General features: G+C 42.2%; 1 protein-coding gene across 2 annotated transcripts in view; it reads right to left on the bottom strand.

The window, feature by feature from the left end:
* Window positions 1-18576, bottom strand: part of MCM9 (minichromosome maintenance 9 homologous recombination repair factor) — a 57040-nt gene extending 38464 nt beyond the window's left edge. For both annotated transcript variants that reach the window (XR_005699894.2, XM_040058093.2), the window contains exons 1-7: window positions 18519-18576; window positions 17613-17929; window positions 13537-13853; window positions 11765-11846; window positions 10612-10812; window positions 8251-8376; window positions 6896-7015 (exon numbers count right to left, since the gene is read on the bottom strand). Coding sequence is in view for 1 of the 2 variants with exons in the window: in XM_040058093.2 (XP_039914027.1) it covers window positions 6896-7015; window positions 8251-8376; window positions 10612-10812; window positions 11765-11846; window positions 13537-13853; window positions 17613-17922 (1156 nt within the window). In the remaining variant the exon portion in view is untranslated. The remainder of the gene's footprint in view (window positions 1-6895; window positions 7016-8250; window positions 8377-10611; window positions 10813-11764; window positions 11847-13536; window positions 13854-17612; window positions 17930-18518) is intronic.
* Between the last annotated feature and the right edge of the window lie 1386 nt (window positions 18577-19962).

Genomic DNA, 19962 nt, shown 5'->3' with positions numbered 1-19962 from the left:
GAAGGCTTTTTAGAAGCATATGCCACAAAGTGATGGAAGCAAATCATTATTGCTGCCCTTGTTAAAACCAACTACAAAATTTAGTCAGCAAAATTATGTCAGCCAGCAAAACAATTAATTTAGAGGAATGGAAAAGTGAAGCTCTGTTGTCAGTCGAAAAAGTCATCTGTGCCTGAGAGCTTGGGTGCAATAAACTTCAGGCTCGACTTTGGCAGGATGCTGCAGCAGAGTTTGGCACCACCTTACCTGATACACTCATGTGGCCTGGATAGGGCTGACCCACCACTAGCAGGAAAAAGAATGCTGTGCTTGGTGAAAATTGGAGAAGAGCAACCCTACCTCATGATCTTTGCAAGATAAATGGCATTTCTATGCTTTTTGAGAGACTGGGTGCCTCAGGTCTTTGCAACTTTGTCCAGATCTTAGCATTCCATACACCCTGCCTTCTGAGTATCACCTTTCCTGACAAAATCACTTTTCATAGATGTAGAATTTGAGGAACCAACTTCCAGTCCCCCAGAGACTTCAGGCAATATCACAGCACAAACTTAGTGGTATTAAAAGATAGAATGCAGGTAGAGCATCTGTAAAGACTTGTCCCTGCTCTCTGAACGTTTTAGGTCTGTGCACCTGACACAGAGAACCAGTGCTGACATCACAGCATTACAATTTCAAAGTTGAAGATGTATTCACCTTGCCACAAACCTTTACTTGCTAAGGCCGTCAAGATGCAGAGGGATCCTACAGATTCTGCTGACAGGACTGGTGCTGTATCTCACTATTTTCATCTCAGACAAGCAGACCATTAGAAGACTGTCATAATGCTTATCGGGGGTTATTTGTGTACAAAGAAGTAAGCGGATCAGACAAGGTAACATGGATGAAAAATGTGTGTGGCTTTTATGTCTAGCTTGAAAAAAAGTCTCTCAGGTTACAGTCACTGATTTATTCAGTCATTACCTTCAATCTGAATTACAATGACACTTAAATTTGAAGGAGGCAAAATGGTTCCAGCTCCATCAAAATAGGTACTAGTAAAATTTAAGCCACTTTCCAGTGGCTTTACAAAGCGCTGCTGAAAAAGCCAACCTTTATTACGAACAACCTTTATTACCAACCTTCAACAATGAAGCAACTTGGAACTTTGCTACACTAACCACAGTAACTTAGTTTATGGCTTACCAGACACTGTGGTCGTGAGATGGGAGTGACAAAGTCACAAAGAAATCTGATGATCTGACATTATTTTCTTTGGAGTGCCTCAGTTGCTGGTTTTCTGGAAGTCAGCTCAGATTGAAAGGTAGCCACTTGCAGCTAGGCTGATTGTCTATTGACATCTGAAAATGCTAGTGGGAAGGAAAAAGGAAAAACCCCCAACGTGCTATACATGTATACTTCCTAGCAAATCCTCATTTACCAGAGACAGAAAAGGGCAAAGTTAACTAAATCTTCTGGCTTTAGTCTGGACAGCTGCAGATCCTTCACGCACCTAACTACCCTACTCCTTATCCACAGCATAGTGGTCTGCAAGAGTACAGATTATCTCATATATTTTGAGAGCCACAAAAGTTTGGTCAGGAGATGATGGGTTAATTTTTGCTGTGGCTGCTGGCTGCGGGGATCTTCTCAGTGCCAGCCAGGGAGATGCAGCAAAACTGACAACTACATGTAAGGGCTGGCAGTGTGTGTGGAACTCTTCTTACTAGGCCCTCCCATTTCTGTTTCTGTTTCCAGTTACAGTTCTGCTTCTTAAAAGCTGGTCTTGTACTGTGTGATACGAGAACAGGGCTGGAGAAGATGGATGGAGGGCTTTTTCCTTGATTTTTGGTTAGGCAAAAATGATGTAAGGAAGACCCAGCTGGAGGCACTAGGAAGGCTTTCTTAAAGGCTAACACAAAGCTGTTACATGGAACTTTGGGGGTCATTTCAGGAGGAGATGGAGGGGGGATACACTTAAACATTTCTAGCTTTAGGTAATGCAGTTTTGGGGGCATGGCTGGGTACTCACTGTCCATGGCCTGAGGGATGTGACTGCAGACAAGACAAAGTCAGAGGAAGGAGGTGTGTGTGCTACACCAGATGCAAGAGACAACAGCTGCATGATACCAGCAGTGCGAAGAACTGGCTGAACTGAGCTGAACTGGCAGAAACCGCCCTGGGACCATGAGATAAGGAGGCCAACCTTTCAAAGTAACGGTATCCTCCAGTTTGTCTTTTTCACTAGGAGGGTGGGGCAGACCTAACTCACACAAACTGGAAAGAAGGGGGGGCTTCATAATATGGTAAAGGAAGTGCTGAAGACATCTGTTATCCATTCAAAACTCAACTGCTTGAAATGCCTACCATTTCAACAGCAGGATGAAAAAGTTTGATGAAGGCTGTCCTGGAGGTGTTCAAGTGTGTACAACCAGAAACCTTCAACCAATATGGCAAGATATTGTTCCTGCAGTACTTCCCATGCAACCTAACTATGAGTCTTCAGATATGAAGATGCTTGAAAAAAACCAGAATTTTTGAAGACAGGTTTCTCTTTGGCTAAATAATCTCTGTCATGCAGGTAGTCAAGGTAAGCTCTTTCAGGACAAAGCCATTTTGGAACAGCATTATTGAGAAGAAATTAAGGGAACCGAAGAAGAACTGGGACATTGCAACAGATGGGGCATGTCTGACAATATTTGATCACAGCTTCAAATTTCATTCCTTCAGCAAGTTTAGTAGACTTCCTATAGAGCTAAGGCCTTTCCAACTTGAAGCTCAGCTCTTCAAGGAACAGCCAGTGAAGCCATGCTCTCAAGAAAACATTTTCAGGTTACATACTGATAGAAAATACTTCAAGTTCATGTACAATTATAAGTATTAAGGAAAATAATCCCATGACAGAAGTGATGATCAGAGAAAAGTGACCTAAAGGCTGCATCTGTATTAATAACTTTATCAGGGACAGGGTGGTGGAAAATGTTTTCCGGGCACTACTTTGGCTTATATCAACTAGGGAAGGCACAGGGACAGTTTGGAGATCTACACAGAAGGAAAAATATCTCCAGTTTCAGAGTCTTGCATACCTCAGGATACTGACACCGTGTACTCTATTTATAACCACAGCTGGATGGCTCATGTCAGTGCCTTTGGATTGGTTTCTAATGGATCAGAAGAGAGACAGCTGTTAGCACCTGAAGCCTGCCTGGCAGGGGAAAGCTTACTATGAAAGAAGAAAAGAGGTGGTTTCCCTTGAGTCAGTTCCCTTCAATGAAAAGAAAGGAAATTAGTAGCAAACTGCTGTTGGCATGATATGGACAGTATTAGACATGGCAAAATACCAGCAAAAAGGCAGTACTTGCAAGGCTCTGCAGAGGCTCTAAGAGGAGAGGCCACAAGGGTGCACATCACACAGCTCAGAAAGGCATGTTACAAAGAACTGAAGAGCTGGAAAAACAGCTGATAGTCTCCCATATTTTTAGGCAAGCTGTTCTAAATACAGTTTGCAAAATTGTTTAAGCGATCCATCTGTGGCGGGATGCAACACCAAACAAAATTTTAAAAAATGTGACCAGTCAATTATGCACTAGCAAGCAGCAGAACAACTCTGGCCTGGATGTCCAGCAGCTCTAGACCTGCCAGCAGCTGGCATTGCGTTGGTTCCTGTTGCACACCACTCGATCACTGCAAATCTCAAGCTCCAGAGGTAAATGAAATATTTTCTTACTAGCAATTACCTCATCCAAATATACATAAGCAGCACTGTGCCTCTAGGGACAGCAAAACAGTTTATTTAACTCAGTAGTAAGGTGAGAATCCCCAGAGAGATCTTGTTAAGCCTCCCTAAGTCTCTATCTTTATGGAAAACTGTATCAATTTCTAAAAATAAAAGGTAGCTGAATGACTCCCTGTGATTCTCAGATGAGAGACAAATCAGGGAGAATGAACCAGGCCTGTAAAAAAAGCAGTGTAGACAGAACGAAACAGTGGGACAGATGGTTCCCCAATCTTTCATTTACAGATCACAAAGTCCTACAGTGGTCAAGTAAATTTTTGCCATTGAGTCGTTGCGTGTGGGTTGGTCTGCCTGCCAACTGTCATTAAAGAGATGTGGGAGGAACAAACCCTGGTTCCTCTAGTAATTTCTAAACTTGTATAGAATTTGCAACAGAAAATTTCTGCTAAGTGTTTGCAAGAAAGGCAACTTAATAAAACAAGTAAGCTCAGAAACTTACTCACTGAGTGGAGGTAAAGTTCTGTTTTTTTCGAAACAGAGAACAAATTATCTGTCATTTGTAAGGGCTGTTTGCAGCAAGCAGGCAACTTGAACCTATGGGTGAGATAAAAAGATGAAGGTCTTCCAAACCTTCAGGTAGAAAGTAGGGTTTTCTCCTAGGTCATAACTTCTGAATCAGGTAAAACAGCACAGACTTTGTTGAGAAAGTGCAGGGGCAGGCAGGAACCTGACTGAAAGAGCAGAGGCCCAAGAGCAAATAAAGCTGCAGGAGTTAGGTCACTGTTTTCTGAAATTCTGCAAGCCAATTCCAGTCACGTCTGTATGGGTTAATGGGCTGCAACAGGCATGTGATACTGCAGGGGCACAAAGTATCATAGGGGACCTCAGAGCAGGTGATACACAAGGTAAACCAGGAAAGAAAGAGAATTTTGGCACAAGAAGAATGTTAATGACCTAATACGCTGTCCTGGTACAAATAAATGCTTGTACAGAAAACCAAGTAAAACTGGTATGACACAGTTTGGGATGCAGAATTCTAATTCAATGCTTGTTAAATAGCTTGTGCCCTAAAATGGTACCAGATGAGTAAAGGGAACAGGGTGTGTCAGTGCACACAGAATCTTACTAAAGGCTGGTTTCCTCTAAATGAGGGAGCCAGCTTTTAGGAGCTATTCAGGGTTTACCCAGTCTCAGGTGTGTCTTTTGGCCTGTGTGGACTGTAATCCCAGAGCCAGCAATTAAATGCAATTCAGACTGCTTTTTATATACAGTAAGGAAATAGCTGAAAGTGAAACTTAAGAGATTTAATATCTGTACACTGGAGGGAAGAATGTGCATTAGGACTGTCCTCTCATGGGAAAGCAGAAACTGGTAATTCAGTGTTCAGTTATGACAAGGAAAGTAAAGCAGTTTAATCTCCTAACTAATTTGAAGCTTCTGCACAGAGAGCAAATTGACAAAAATCAGTGTTAGGTAGAGCTAGCTACAAGCAGAATCATAAGACACTCCTTGCACAGGAAAGGCGAAGAAAATAGTAATTTGAACAACATCCAAACTCCTGGTCTAGAAATTAATACCTTAGTCCAGTAGTTCTAGCCATGGAAAGGTTCCCTGAAATTAAACTAGGGTTAATAAGATTCCTTGCCAGGCACCCAAGTTTCACTTGGGATAATGGTCCTGAAGAATTCTAAAGTAGAAAATTAGTGCTGCTGTCAGATTTTGGAAAATGGACGGAGAGAGAAGTTTTTTTAAAAATAAGAAATATTTAAGTGAAGTACAGATGATCTAAAGGCCCAAGACAATCCTTTCATGAGATGAAACTTCATCTCCACACATCACTAGTGCACATATACCACAGTAATCATATAAACTGCAATATTTGTTTTCAGGGAAATACCTTTGAACATAGCCATCATGGCTGAGCTGGAAATCAGATCATATGGAAGATGAAGCATGGGAGGGAGACGTGGTGAAGAAGTGAAGAAGGCAACAGCAACATCAGAGACTGAGAGCAACTGACACAGGAAATCAGTACTTACAAAAATGGACAAAGTCACATCGAAATACATCACAAAATTTCACTCCAGGTCACTAGAGTCCCCTAGCAAATCTGAAATTATTCAGACTGTTCTCAGTTCTTAACACAGAACAAAAAGTGGAAATAAGACTATGCTAAACCAAAATTTTCTCTGGCTTCTCTCCAGACCTATTAACAGTTTGAATGGAAAGTCAGAGGCACATGTGTTTCAGAACAAGTTCCCTGCACACAGGAGTGTATATGTTCAACATCATGCTCCACTTCCACAGCTATGGGAGACTTGGTATATACACAGCTGTGAAACTAGAGAAGATATATCCTCTGGTTCTCCTATGTACAAATAATGCTGTTTCCCAGACACAAAATGATAAGCAGCACTCTCTGAGAAATATTTGAGTTACATGCTAGCTGAGACACTGGGATAATTAGACACCCTAATTATTTTGTGATTTTGAACATACAAGTAGTATATTAATTTGTTCAAATAAAGTCATTGGCAGAGGTAATCTGATTCTGTACATTGTCCCCAGAAGAGTTTGCAAAGATGCCTGGCATTCAGAGCCAGCTGGGACATACCTAAATTTAACAAAAGGAATAAGGAGAAAAAAAGAAAAAAGAAGAAAAAAACCCACAAACACTTCCTCTCTGAAACTATCTTAAAACCATCTTCATGAGTAAGAAATAATTCCTTAGCACAGGGGTGAATTTCCAGAAAGCAAACAGAAATCAAACTGGCACCCAGACAGAACACATGAAAGAATAGAAGAGAGGAGATTATCTGTTTAGGAGAAACAAAATGATGCTAGCTCATCACACAGCGTGAGCTCTGGAAAGATGTCATATTTGTCATAGCTGGAAAATGCTAAAAATACAGGTCCAGATCACTCTCCTCTAGCAAAGCACTGAGAGGTGCCTCTGGACGAGGCTTGTAAGGTTCCCTGCTAGAAACCCATCACAGTCTGTCATGGACACAGACAAAGGGGCAGGACTGCAGAGTCAGATCAGGCCTCAGATGCCTCCGCCGCAGTTCTCTGCTTCAACTGTGCTCGTAACAACCTGAGCACGTGTGTTCACATACATAGAAGGCTTCCATATAAACATACCTGAGTGAAGAGATAACCTGTTACAACTGAAGAAGCACATACCTGCACTCGTAGATCCAATTCCTGCTGTAAGCACAGAGCGTGGCATAATTTTAACTGCATACTTGAGGAACTGAGATTTCCCTGTACCTGGGTCTCCAACCAACAGAAGATGTGATTCACCTTGGGGGAACACAGTGATGTAGGAGTAGACAGTTCATATACAGACAAGCATCAACACAAAATGCTCAGATTAAATAGTATTTGTCATATCCATCTAAAATTTAGCACTATATATACATTAAAATATGTAATTCTCCACTATTTATTTGGTGTGATAAGTACATTGTTTAATAAAGTCATCTAGACACAAATATTTACAATTAAGTATTTGAGAAGTATTAGCAGGTATTTGACACACTTCCTGTATTATGAGTTCTTATATTTTAGAACGCTCATTTCTCAGACTCAGCTCATTCCTGAGTATGAAACAGAAGGATACCACGTTTTTGTTACCATTCCACTATTCAGTTATTTAAATTATTGCAAATTGGACTAATAAAATCAGCAGATTGTTTTGCTTAATTAATTCTTTGCCAACAGTTATACAACTTTGTAATTTCATAACAACGAAATTACAGAAGTAAATAATTTGGCTGCTAAAATCTCAGTAAAGTGCTCTCAAGTGTTTTCATTGTTTTCTAAAAAATACAGCTTCAATTCAAATATAAAGTCTATAATTTTATTTAGCTGCTGGAGCATTAAGAAAATCCTGTCTTTGTGTACAGAGACAAGCTTTTAAAAATTATTATGACCTACATAGATTATGACCTGTGTACCAGCTGGCACATGGCATATTTGCCATCTAATAACAACAGAAGGAGAATCAGCAGGCAGGTAACTTGGAGTTACAAGACTAAGTGAGATCTGACAATCACAGATGGAAAAGCCTGGCATTAGGAAGAAAAATGAATCCTTTAGTTTTTCCTTTTAATGTACTATAGTGATCTGCATTAAGGAAACATTAAGATTCCATCCTTTGATGCCAAATACTGCTGGGAATATTCTACTAGAAATAATTTCAAAATGGCACTTATACAATGAAAAGTGAGATGTTTTAGATAAAACAGCTGCCTTTAATATTCTACCTAATGGAAACCTGAAAGTCTGCTTCTATTGGGTTTTATTTGGGAAAAATGAAAATAAAAAGAGGAAGTCTAGACACCCACTTTAACTTGTCTTAGATTTTGGAAGATAGTCACAATTGATTAAAACTTGTTCTCACTCAAGAAAATGGGATGATTATGCTTCCAAGTTCTTACTGGTTTGGTTTTGGAAGGGTGGGGGAGGATGTGGGTGAGGACAGGGTTGGGAATGACTGTTACAAAGGATGTGATGCTGTTAGAAAAAATACAAACCTCTGGTTCGAGTTCCAGCAGCATCAGTCCTCTGCACACCACCAGCAAGCACCATGGCTACAGCCAGCTTCACCAGGTACAATCCAAAAACTTGAGGACATAAGCTAGCCAAAATTTCATTCCTCCCTAAAACAGGAGCAAAATTGGAACTCAGCAGAGATAAAACTTGGTTTCCCATAGACTCCCATGTAAAGTGACAAGTAATTTGGGCAAGAGGAGTAGGGTAGGAAGGAGATTTTTTTTAATTTTTTTTTTTTTTTGAATGGGACCTAGAGGAGTTGTTTGATCCGAACTTCCTTCATTACAAAGAAGTTAGGCAAGCCACAATCACAAGCAGCAAAGCCAACCCTATTGCAATTTAAGGAATGTATGGTATGGATAGCAAGATAAAAAGCACTAATGAAATGCAATCATGCATTTCATTGTTCCACATTTACAAGTGTAGAAGTTATGAAATCTAGAAGTTTACAAATTTCAAAATGTCCCCTTGAAAACTGGTGTGTTGTACATTTAAGAAAACTAAGCAAACTTCTAACACTTATTTTGCCTTAAACCTGTGCACACATAGTGTGCTCATTCCCTCATTTTTACCTTCCTTTTCCTTTGATCCTTCTGTGTCACAGGTTCCTCTCCTCCTCCCTACTACAGTCTCTTTCCAGCAGAATATTTCAATCTGCTCTGAAAATGCTGATGGTGTGTAAGATATGTAACAGGATTAATTCTGTCCTTTGAGATTCTGACACTACCAGCACATAAGGGGTCTCAGGTTATATGCCATGTGTTCCTTCCATTGCTAGGGAATAAAAGAGAGTGACCCATTTTGAGAGCTTAACTTCATGTTTTAAATTTAGATGCAAGTACGTGGTACTGACAAAATACAGGCACCTAATGGATGACTTAAGGTGTATGTGTTCCATTTGGTGGTGTTCTGAGGGATTTAACACATCTTTGTCCATCCAAAGTTGACATTTTAAGAACACTGTTCAGCCATGCACAGCTCAAGATTTAACTCCACAGTTAGGAGTTAGCATCATAAGGGACTGACATAAAATGCAGTAACAGCTAACATTATCTCTTGAAAAACAGTACAGGTACACACACATTCTGTGGCCTCAGACTCCTTAGTCAGATTTGATCTCTGCCCTCAATTTCAACTCAAATTCAGACAAACAGCCTGAAACAGATATCTTGGGCAGTCAGGGTCCTTCTAATTTCCACCTCAACTTTCTTGTAGCCACTTCATATTTGTTTATTCAGAATGGGTAATATTACATAAAATCACATTGCTCTCTGCAGGCTTCCAAAAATCACCCTGAGAATGAAAGATTAAAAGGGACCTTCAAAGAAGATCCTGAGTTACTTTCTGAACAGTTCTAATGAGAGTGATAAGAAATATTCTCATTCCAAAAAGCAGAAGGAAGAAACGTTATCATTCCAAACAGCAAGGAAGCTAGCAATTAAATTGCTTTCCAGGAAATGCAGTTCTGAAGAATCTTTGACATTGACAGGATCTGCACTTTCTTATTGTGAGCAGGCTCATCTGAGGGAGGTTCCCACCTGCTTTTCCTCCTGTTTGTTTTTAAGGAAGAAAGACTAAACCTTTTCCAGAGTTTTGCAAGGCAAAGTGTCAGCCTAATAAAGTTCCGGGATGGGGACCCTAAAAGGTCTACTGAGCTTCTGCAGACTTGAGGAGAAGGCATTCAGATTATGGAGAGGGACAGAGTTCCAGACCAAACTTCTGGTAATTCCAAGGTGGTTGACTGTGGACAATGGTAAGTTTAGGACCCAGCATACTGAACACTGACTGTTCTGGAAGCCACTGTGAATTGGGAGGCTCCCCTGCACCTAATTCAAGGGCCTAGGCATCCAAGAGTTACGTTACAGATAGGATGTGCTAATCCCTACGGTAAAGATTCAGAGCTTAATTTGGGATGCATAGACAGTGTGTCAGCTCTCCCACCCCAGACGCAACAGCTGTGGTGACTAAAGGCAGATCTGATCACCCTATTGCTTCTAAGAAGTATGCTTCTTCTTTCTTGATTATAAAACATTTCTCTTCTTTTCTTCCCCTCTGATACTTACATTCTTTCTCATTTCTTGTTAATAAATGTTCCAAGAAAGACTTGAATAGAAAGCTCAAAGAATGGAGATCAAAGTAAGTTTTGTACTTCCTTCCACCCCCACCCCTGTAATATTAAAATAAGAATTTCACATTTTTGTGGTGGAAAAAATATATTCTTGATGAATGGTTGATGAGATGGGATAATGAAGGGGGGAAAATGTGTTCAGCCACTATATTTTCACTTCTAATTTCATCTCTATACAATCAAGTGCCCTACTTAAAGGCTTTCAACTACTAACCTGCTAAGGGATCGTTCCTATGCCTTTCCCAGAAGTCTTCAAATTCCTTGCGAACTTCTTCATCAATGACAACACCTGCTAGCTGCTCATTGTTCACTTTAACATAGTTGGCTTTTAGAACAAGCTCCAAGTCACAGCGTGCACCCTCGTGGAAAGGTTTCCACCTCTGCATTACTACTCCATACACTGTGATGTCATCTCCTAGAGGTAACAACAAAAAATTAGTAAAATAACATCTGACTTGAGACATGCAGACACTTCAGCTAGCTGTAATGCACAGTAATGTGATCTAGATCCTGTGTTAGTTAATAAGGTTAAAAGACTCAAACCACAAGAAGCAAAACTTCCTGCAGTAATTGGAAATCTAAAAGAAAAACAAGGTAGACTGCTTAAGTCTGTGGTAGGAAGTTATTATGTCTTTCCACCTCTATTTAAGGGAGGTGAAATCTTAAAGATATAGCTCTGGTTGCCTCCTCTTCTGGAAGAGAGGAATTGCTGGTAAACTGTAGAAGCTCTTTCAATTAGATTGATTATACAAAAAAAAAAAAATTAGTCAAAACTCATTTAGCTTCTGGTAAGCTTTGTGATGAACCCCAGAATCACTTGTTAACATTCTGAGCGCTCTTCTGAGAAAGTACAACCACAAATGAATTCCTTGTGGAAATGTGCCTATCTGAGTATTTTCAGTCTACTCTTCATTCAACCTCCTGCCAATTAGCTTCTCCTTTGAATGCCAAGAAGCTTTTTCCACCTGCAGGACTCCTCAGATAGGAGGTCAGGTTTCCTAGCTCTCCGAACCTATGGAGAGGCACCTCAAGCTGTGTAACCCAATTTCCTGGGGAGGTTTGGTGCTCTACACTAACAAGCTTCAGTGTACTTTCTTACTTTCTGTATGTGACAACACATTATTTATTGACACTTATCTGTCAAACAGCCAAGATGTAACCTGGGGGGGGGGGGTGGTGCATGACATTTTCTAGAATGCTCATCAGCTGCCACACTAACGTTCAGCCTGAAACAGCAACGCGACAGATGAACACACCTCATCTGAGGAGCCCCCAGCACTGACAGCCACTTGACAGAGATTCATCTCAAATGGAAAACTAAAAATGCTTGTGGGTACAAACATAGGTAATTCATGCTATATCCTCACCAGACTTGCAGCTGTCCACCAAATCATCTTCCAGAACAACCACCATGCAACGAGGGATGCTTCCAACAGACAGCCTCTGCACCTAGGTGATGGGAAGGAAAAGCACTTCTTAAAAACTGTGCCTTTCAAAAGCCTTTCATTTACAGCTGCTCTGGCCTACGATCCTTTCCTGCAACTGAGGTCAGTTTTTTGCTTTTTATCACAAAATTTACAGTAAGGATGTCAATGCTGCTCTGAACTTAACAGTGAAAGTTTAATGCTGATATTAATGGAAATGGGATTGGGTATTAAATTAGCAGAAGGAGCTCAGTTCTGGGAGATCTTGTGTGATTTCAGTATCTTGCTGAAGAAAACTCACTAAAAGAGGTAATTTGAAAAACCTGATCTTTTTTATTGTTCTTATAATTTGAGTTATTACTAGATACTTCCTCAATATGTAAAGTTGACTTTGGGTACTGAAGCATGTGCATGGGTTAGATAACTCTTCACCGAAGCAGATGCTGAGAGTATATTCTCTGTATTTTTCTGGTATTTAACCACGACTTGACAGTTTAAGTTTACACCTAGGCATCAAGGATTAAATCAAAACCAGGAAAACCCAAATATTGACAAATGTGCCAGTAACTCCTGTAATTCTTCTTCTTTTCTCCAGGGCAAAGTCTGTGCAATCTTGTCACAGTTCCAACCAGCAATCTTTCCATTTACACTTAGAGCTTGCAATAGTTTTGAGAGTATCCACTGCACAAGAACAACAGTCAGAAATACCTTTTCATTCTGCAGCACAGGTCATACATGCTAGAATTTGAAATGTATTCACTCTCTGGTGCCTAGGAAGGTTAATTCAGCCTTGTGTATTGTCTAAATGGCCACAGGCAGTTCACATCACTGTCAGTCCTGATAGCACATGCACAGTTATTTGCAGAGCTCAGTAGAAAGCACAAGGGAAATTCACTCCTAGTTTAACTTAACTGTTTTTAGTAAGCTCATGTTGCTGAAAATCCTTCCTACCAGCAAGATCTGTCTGTCACACAGTATAATAAAATATAAGTTATAGAGATCTCTCATATGTCAGAAACAGTCATTTTATCTTCATGCAATATAGGGCTTATTTCCTAGGTTTTATTCCCTTACTTTTTTTGGTATTCCGAACTTTTAAGATCTTAATTTCTAACTTCATACATTTCTCCTCCACCTTGTCTGTACTTCCACCCAGAAGTGGAATTTCTAACTTCATACATTTCTCCTCCACCTTGTCTGTACTTCCACCCAGACTTTAGAAAACAAACACGAATTCTGTACGCAGATCCTGTAAGGATCATATACGTGATAATGGTTCAGTTCAATATTGGCTGAAGGGAAGAACATCTGCAGACACCACGTACTGATCACACTGCACAGCCAACATTGGCTTGGCCCTGGCAAACACTGGGCTAGCTTTAGTCCTCAGAACCAGTGTTGAACATCGGCATCATGCACGGGAAGTGCTTAGAGAAACAATGCACACTTGGTGTTACAGGGATTCAACACGGAATGAAATTTCATCTATGGAAATTTCATCTATTCACTGACTGCTGGTGTTTTGTACAATATCAAATGAAATTACCCAATAACAGAAGTCTGGTCAACATATTGGCCTAATTTTTAACTCTTTGACTGGAAATCTCTGACCAACGGGTTGCCTGGCTTCTTTAGGTCTTCTTGGGCATTTGTTTTAAACAGTAGACACCTGTACTTTAATACCTTCCCCTTTTGTCTAGTTATTTTTTTCTTACCTGTTCCTGAATTTTGATTTCTTGATAATCCCTGCAGCAGGTAGGAGAAGAGGTTGTTCCAGAAAGACACATGAACTTGGTTGAGTTGCAGCCTTCTTCATTGAGACAGGCTGCTGGACGACAGAACGCGTAGTACTGCTCAAAGTCAGCCTTGACAACAAACACGTGCTTGCACTTGTTGCAGATGTAACTCCGTTCAAACTCCAAAACCTTCACCGAACTGGTACGTATGACAGTCCCAGTAACAGACAAAAAGTGTCCCACATCCTTGGATTTAGGAATGTGCTCTCGAGTCAACTCTGGGCAAACAGGCAAACCTGTTAGACAAAAGTATGTGCAGCATAAGGCTTTGCTTACCAAACAAGGAGCTACAATTCAGTTAAAGAGAAAGACTAGAAAACAGGCCAGGCATATGAACAGTAGCCATTGTTATTCCTGTTTCATAAACATGATTCAACCATTCATCTGTTGTACCATAAATCTGATTCATTGTCCTCAGATGGTGGAAATCATCAGACATTGAGCACTAGCTGAAAATGTTGTCATTTTATTCTCCCACTCTTGCTAAGGGGTGAATAGTCATGAATAGTTTCCATTCAGGGAAACAGATCCTGATGTTCTCGTATCTGTATTAATTCAGATGTTCTTTTTGCAGGTGTCATTTATTCTACAACTGGTTTATCTGAATGACGAATTTTTAGTTATGCTATTTAATTGTGGTTCAGTGTTATTCCCGCAAGCTCCTAATCTTGTGTGAATTCTCAAGTTTAAACAAACTCACAGTCAGAGAACATTTGACCTTAAATCCATATTGCATACCAGTAAACCTTGAGCACAAGGAAGATAGCATAAAGAGAATGTAAAGGGGTTATGAACACAGCCAAAGCAAAATCACTTGTACATTCAAATGCATAGTGACAGGACACTTTCCACTTGCTCTCCCTTAATTCCACCCCAGCAGCCAGTTCAGTCGTGTGCTGATCCCGCTCCAGTGTTCACCCATCACTTGGCTGAAATCACCAGAGTGGCTGAAATCCTCAGAAGATTAATCTCAACAACCTACAAAGTCTTTATTAAAATAAATGGTCTTGAAATGCTCACCTGAGCAAAATATTGCCTATTCAGAAATTAATCATGAACTACAAGATACTAATAATTATAAACTTAAATTGATTTCTTAGCTTTACTTCCGAAATAAAGCTAGGAAACAGAGATGTAAAACTACAAATCTGCTAAGAAATGATGTCTCTAAGGGGACTGAAACTATTTGTGCATTTAGGTCAAATCTTCTCAGTGGCTTCTGCTGCTAAAAAAAAAAAAGTCATATTTATTTCAGTGTTTTCAAACCCAAATTCCTAATTTCAGCCACATAGAAACATTCCAGTTTGATGCTTTTAAGCAACACTTGACCTTCTGCTTTTGTTAAAAAAAAAATAAATTAACTACTAAAATAATTTTAAAAGGTAAGAAAATAAAATAGAAAAAAAATAGAATTAAATAATCATGAAAAGGAAGTATTTTGTAAAACCGCAAACAATTTTTTATGTTTGACTCTAATAAAGCCATTTAAATGTTCTACCGAGCCTGTTGAAATTTTCATTCTACCACAGATTTGCATTTCTGCTCAGTTCAGGGGAAAAAAAATCCGTTATTTCTCCACCTGTTTTGGCATTTTTTCTTAGTTTAGTATTGCTGCACCTGAAAAAGCTTTGCAAAATGTATCACATCCTACACTAGAGAGAGCTGCAGCACTGTTGTCAGGATACATGACGATCATCTCTGTGAATTTTGAAGAGACAAGAGTTTAAATGTCACAAAAAGAGCCTTCATTCTAGCCTGCTTGACAAACTCTTTAATTGAGTAGGTGCCTCTTTGAATCAACTTTACTGTGTTAGTCACAAAAAAGCTGTTAGAAAATATCAGAAGCAGCTTGGCCTTCAGTAACAGACACTGCGGTGCTCAAGCTAATGATAAACAAGGAAAAATAATTTCATAGATTTGTAGCAAAAAGCAGAAGCTATACAATCAAATTCCTACAATGCTAAAATTCAGATAAAGAACTTTATCTTTTACTTTCTTCAGTGAAAGCAGAGTAATAATTCCTTATTAATTACTGCATATCCACACTCCTTCAATCCTTTTTTGAACCCCTAGATGTCCTGTCCACATTGGTAGAAGGCGTTGAGATTGTTTCTTATACCTGGTTTATGCAAAATCACTTTTCCTCACTGAACTCAAAGCCTGACACACAGATATCATCACCCACACTCCTGGTAGTTGCCTGCTGCTTCCACCAAGAATAGTGCACCACCTTCTCATTCCCTCCTTATCTGACATGGGAATGGGAACTGGCACTCCAAGATGAGATTCCTGAAGGTAATCAGAACTCAGCATCCACTGAAAAGGTAACAGTATCATGGGAAAATTTGGGTGGAAAAAGCAGCTATAGAAAATTTAGATTATTTCTTTTGTTTCTTCTGCAAGAAGAGCCTTTCGGTGGTACAGAACATTAACCAAATTCTGGGGACAGATTTTATTTTGATCCAGATGTTACTTTGATCCAGCTGGATCTCTCAAGGATAACTCCCCCTGTTCTTCACCAATTTCTCTCCAGCTTAGGGATGGAATTATCTGTGAGTCTGCTGACTGAAATCTCCTGTCAATGATCAGTCAGGCTTGCTTTTATCAGTTATTAAGACTATTTAATCAAGGTGGCTAATTTTCCCAGAGGTTGATAAAGAGAATATTTAGAGAAAACATCACTGTGAGAGGAATGATCAGCTCCAGCAAGAAGCTGATAAGAGGAAAAGAAATGTCTAAAAACACCACTATTAATGCAGAGATGATCTCTCCTTGCTGTACTCCTTCTAAATCTTCCTGGCAGCTTTTCAAATAATCATATATGGAATCTTTCTTCACGCTGAAGCCCTGGATGATGCAAATGCATCTCAGAACACTAAGAGCAAAGTTTTCATGGGTACAGGAAGGTGCCTGAGGTCAAACTTCTGTACAGTGCAGAAGACATCCTTTCACCTCACATACTCAGCGGCTGTGTAGAGGCTCCTCAGCACCTGAATACCACAGGCTAAACATACTGCTGATGTATGTGTTGTCATTACAGCATTTTTATGGAAACCCACTGGAATGAAACACAGGCCTACTTAACAACTGTGATGTATCCAAATTCAAGCTGCCAAAAGACTGAATGATCATAAGCCACTCCACAACAGGGCAGGAGAGGGAAACACATGCTGCCAGCTCTTCGCTTTGCAGACTATTGCTCCAAATTGTTATGATCAGAAATGACCAGAAGGGACAGTTTCCCACAACAGGCAAAAAACACATTACAAACACAGAAGCTGCACTTCACATTTACCAAACCTCAAAGCTACTAAAAATTTCCCAACAATAAGGAATAATGATGTATCACCTTGTAGTGAAAAATGACTGAATCCTCCACTAATGATCACGCCTTCCAACAGTTCGTTCCATTTTTATGACAAACAAATTTATAACAGTTAAGCATAAAATTCAACACCTTCGGATGAAATTGTTACAAGACAACTCAAAAGTTAGACTTCGCCTCTTCTGGAAGATGGCTGGAACCATCTGGGTTCTAGGGAGCCCTAGGGAAGTCGACCTGCAGTAGAACTTGGGAACTATGTATCTTCCCCTAAAACTTCTTTTCCAGGACTTTTTCTTTTTCCTTCCTTTTTCTTCTCTCTACACCTTCTGTCTAAAAGAAATACCGTAAGACCAGCTGCTGCTTTGAGGAGTCTTTGCCCTGGAAAGGCTTTAGCGTAAGCTCTGACCCAGCGAGAGACACCAACCATTGCACGCAGGCCAGTGGAGATGGCCACAGCTTTTCTTTCGGGAGTCGGTCTACGCACATCCACGTGTTTGCACGTCTCCTTCGCTGCTTAACAAACACGAAACGGCAAGAATTAAACTTGCTCATTTCACAATAGTTCGTTACAGGGTAAGGAAATGTTGGCAGTTTCCCTGAAGAGCCAAGAAACGTCGGCAGCCCTGGCTGGGAAGGTGCAGCTCGCCGCAGCCCCCGCCCCGCCACTCACCCGAGACCCTGGCGTGGAGGTTCTGCTTGAGGCTGAGCTGCGCCGGGTCCGCGCTGTCCTGCAGCGCTGCCAGCGCGGCTCGGCGCAGCGCGCTGTCGAAAATCGGGAGCACCTCGCCGGGGAAGGCGTTGAAGTACTCCCCGATCTCCATGTTGGTCTCAAAGAGCGTCAAGGCGTCGACGACGACGGAGTAGTGCGCCTGGTCGTCCGCCTCCCTCAGGATGCCCAGGATCTCGTCCCTGTGGTGCTCCAGCACGTAGGACTCGAACACCTGCCCGATGAGGCTCACCTGCTCCGCGCTCAGCACCATGGTGTCCCTGCGCGGGGCAAGGCGAGGGGAGGCGGTCACACGGCGGCGCTTCCCGGCACGGCCGCGAGTCAAGCGGGAAACTTCGCCTTTCCCTGGGAAAAGCCCAACGCGGAGCCAGGCGAGGCGAGGCGGGGCGAAGATCGACTCCGGAGCTCGGCCAGGGAAACCTCCGCCCCGACGCTGTCCGGCACCGGGACCGCGCCGGGCAGCGGGGCCGGGCCGAGCCCCCCCCGCCCCTCAGTGACGGCTCCCGCCAACCCAGCCGGTGCCGCCCTCCCGCCGGGGTGGGCGGGGAGCGGGCGGAGCGCTCCTCCCCGGTAGTGGGAGAAGCGAGCAGGGGCGGCTCTCGCTTCTCTCGCTGTGCAGGCGATGAGGGCAGGCGGCTGCGGCAGCGCCTTGCCCGGCCCTCCCACTCCCGCTCCGGCCGCCTCCAGCACGGCAACTTTTGAAGGCGGCCGGGCGGGCGCTGCCCCAAGCGCGTCCCGTCCCGCCTGAGCGCGGGCAGCGAGCGATGCGCTGCGCTCCCAGCAGCCCACCCACCCGCCAGGCGAGGCGGGCAGCGAGGGCTCCGCGGCCGCGCCGCTCCCGCTCGGTACCTGCAGCGGGGCCGCCCCGCTCCCGTTTCCCGCCGCGCCGAGGCGGCGGCCGCAGCTCCCTCACACGGCGGGAGGAGCGGCTCCGTCCCCGCCCCTGCCCGGGCCCTGAGCGGGGCGGGGCGGTGGAGAGCGGCCGGGGTCGGGCGGGAGTGCCGGAGCGCTTCCCGCAGGAAAACCGGCCCTCCCGGGAGTGGGCGAGAGGCGGCAAGCGCGGCAGGAGGGCGCTCCGTGCTGCTCGGCCTCTGGGGAGCTAAAGATCCACCATGGCGTTCTCCGTGCCGTGCTGCCGCTCTCTGCACCCCGTGAGAGAGACGCTGCTCCCGTGCAGCGCGGAGGATGCGAGGCGGGAGGAAAGGGGGCTGTGGGCAGGGGAAGCCCCGAAGCAGCTGAAGCTGCTTCCTACAAGTTCCCTCTCCACCCCCGGGGGTTACATCTCGAAGTCTAAATTCGGCATCTTTAGAGAGAGCTGCACGACAAGCCGGCCACTTCCCCCTTCTTCATGAGGGCTTAACACAGTCTGAGGAGTTTGGGGATTTTCTTAATGTAATCAAAAAATAGAGTTTGCTGCAGGCTCTAAAGCTTTCGCTTTTGCCTAGAATTTACAGTATGGTATATCAAATAGTTTCCTATCTGTATTTTTTCCCAATGTATAACAATCCAGTGACGTGCTCTACAATTATTTGAAATAGTTTGGGTTTTAACTAATTCTGTATCAAAATCGTGTTCCAGGCTGTTGCAGTCCGGTTTAAACCCAGAAGTTCAAAGAAAACCAAGTCTCTATGTATAAAACAGAAAGAACTTTGAAGGTTCCAAAATTATCGAAAAAACATGGTTAAGACCAAATGAAGTTAAATGTTGGGGCGAAAAAAAATGATATATTTTATTTAATAGTAAAAGAGGCAAATAGAAAAAAAGGAGAAAAGAAAGAGAGAAAGAAGTGTGTGGGGGGGTGGGGACAGGGAGAGAGTGACAGAAGTTGGGTAGAAACATCTTGCCCTTCTGAGGGTCCCAACAATCGTCTTCTGTTTTACTTGTGTATTTTCTTGGTACCTCTGAAAAGGTATTTGAATCTTTTTCATACATCCATTCAAGTCTTGCAATATCACAGAGCACAGTTTGATGTCCCCATAACTACAAAGTGTTGAGCGATCTTAAAACTTTTATCCATCGAGCTTCTCACTCCCATAACCTCCCACTGTTAGCCTGTATTAATGGTGAATTCTTGACAGGCAATCAAAACAAAAATCACTGCATATGTAAGATCTTAACCAAAAAGAGTACTACAACAACACTAATAGTTCTATAATAAAAAATGTACCAAAAGAAATGTACAGTTTGTATTTTACTACAAAATTTTAGTGGAGGGGTAGAGTTAGTTTGGTGGTGGTTTTTTTTCAAACAAAAATTAATATCCTTTAGATGACTTATTATCAAGTTATGTTTA

Source organism: Hirundo rustica, chromosome 3 (genome assembly GCF_015227805.2).
Source record: "Hirundo rustica isolate bHirRus1 chromosome 3, bHirRus1.pri.v3, whole genome shotgun sequence".
Classification (NCBI taxonomy): Eukaryota; Metazoa; Chordata; class Aves; order Passeriformes; family Hirundinidae; genus Hirundo; species Hirundo rustica.
The sequence above is the reverse complement of the archived record's forward strand: the minus strand, read 5'-3'. Positions and strand labels throughout refer to the sequence as shown.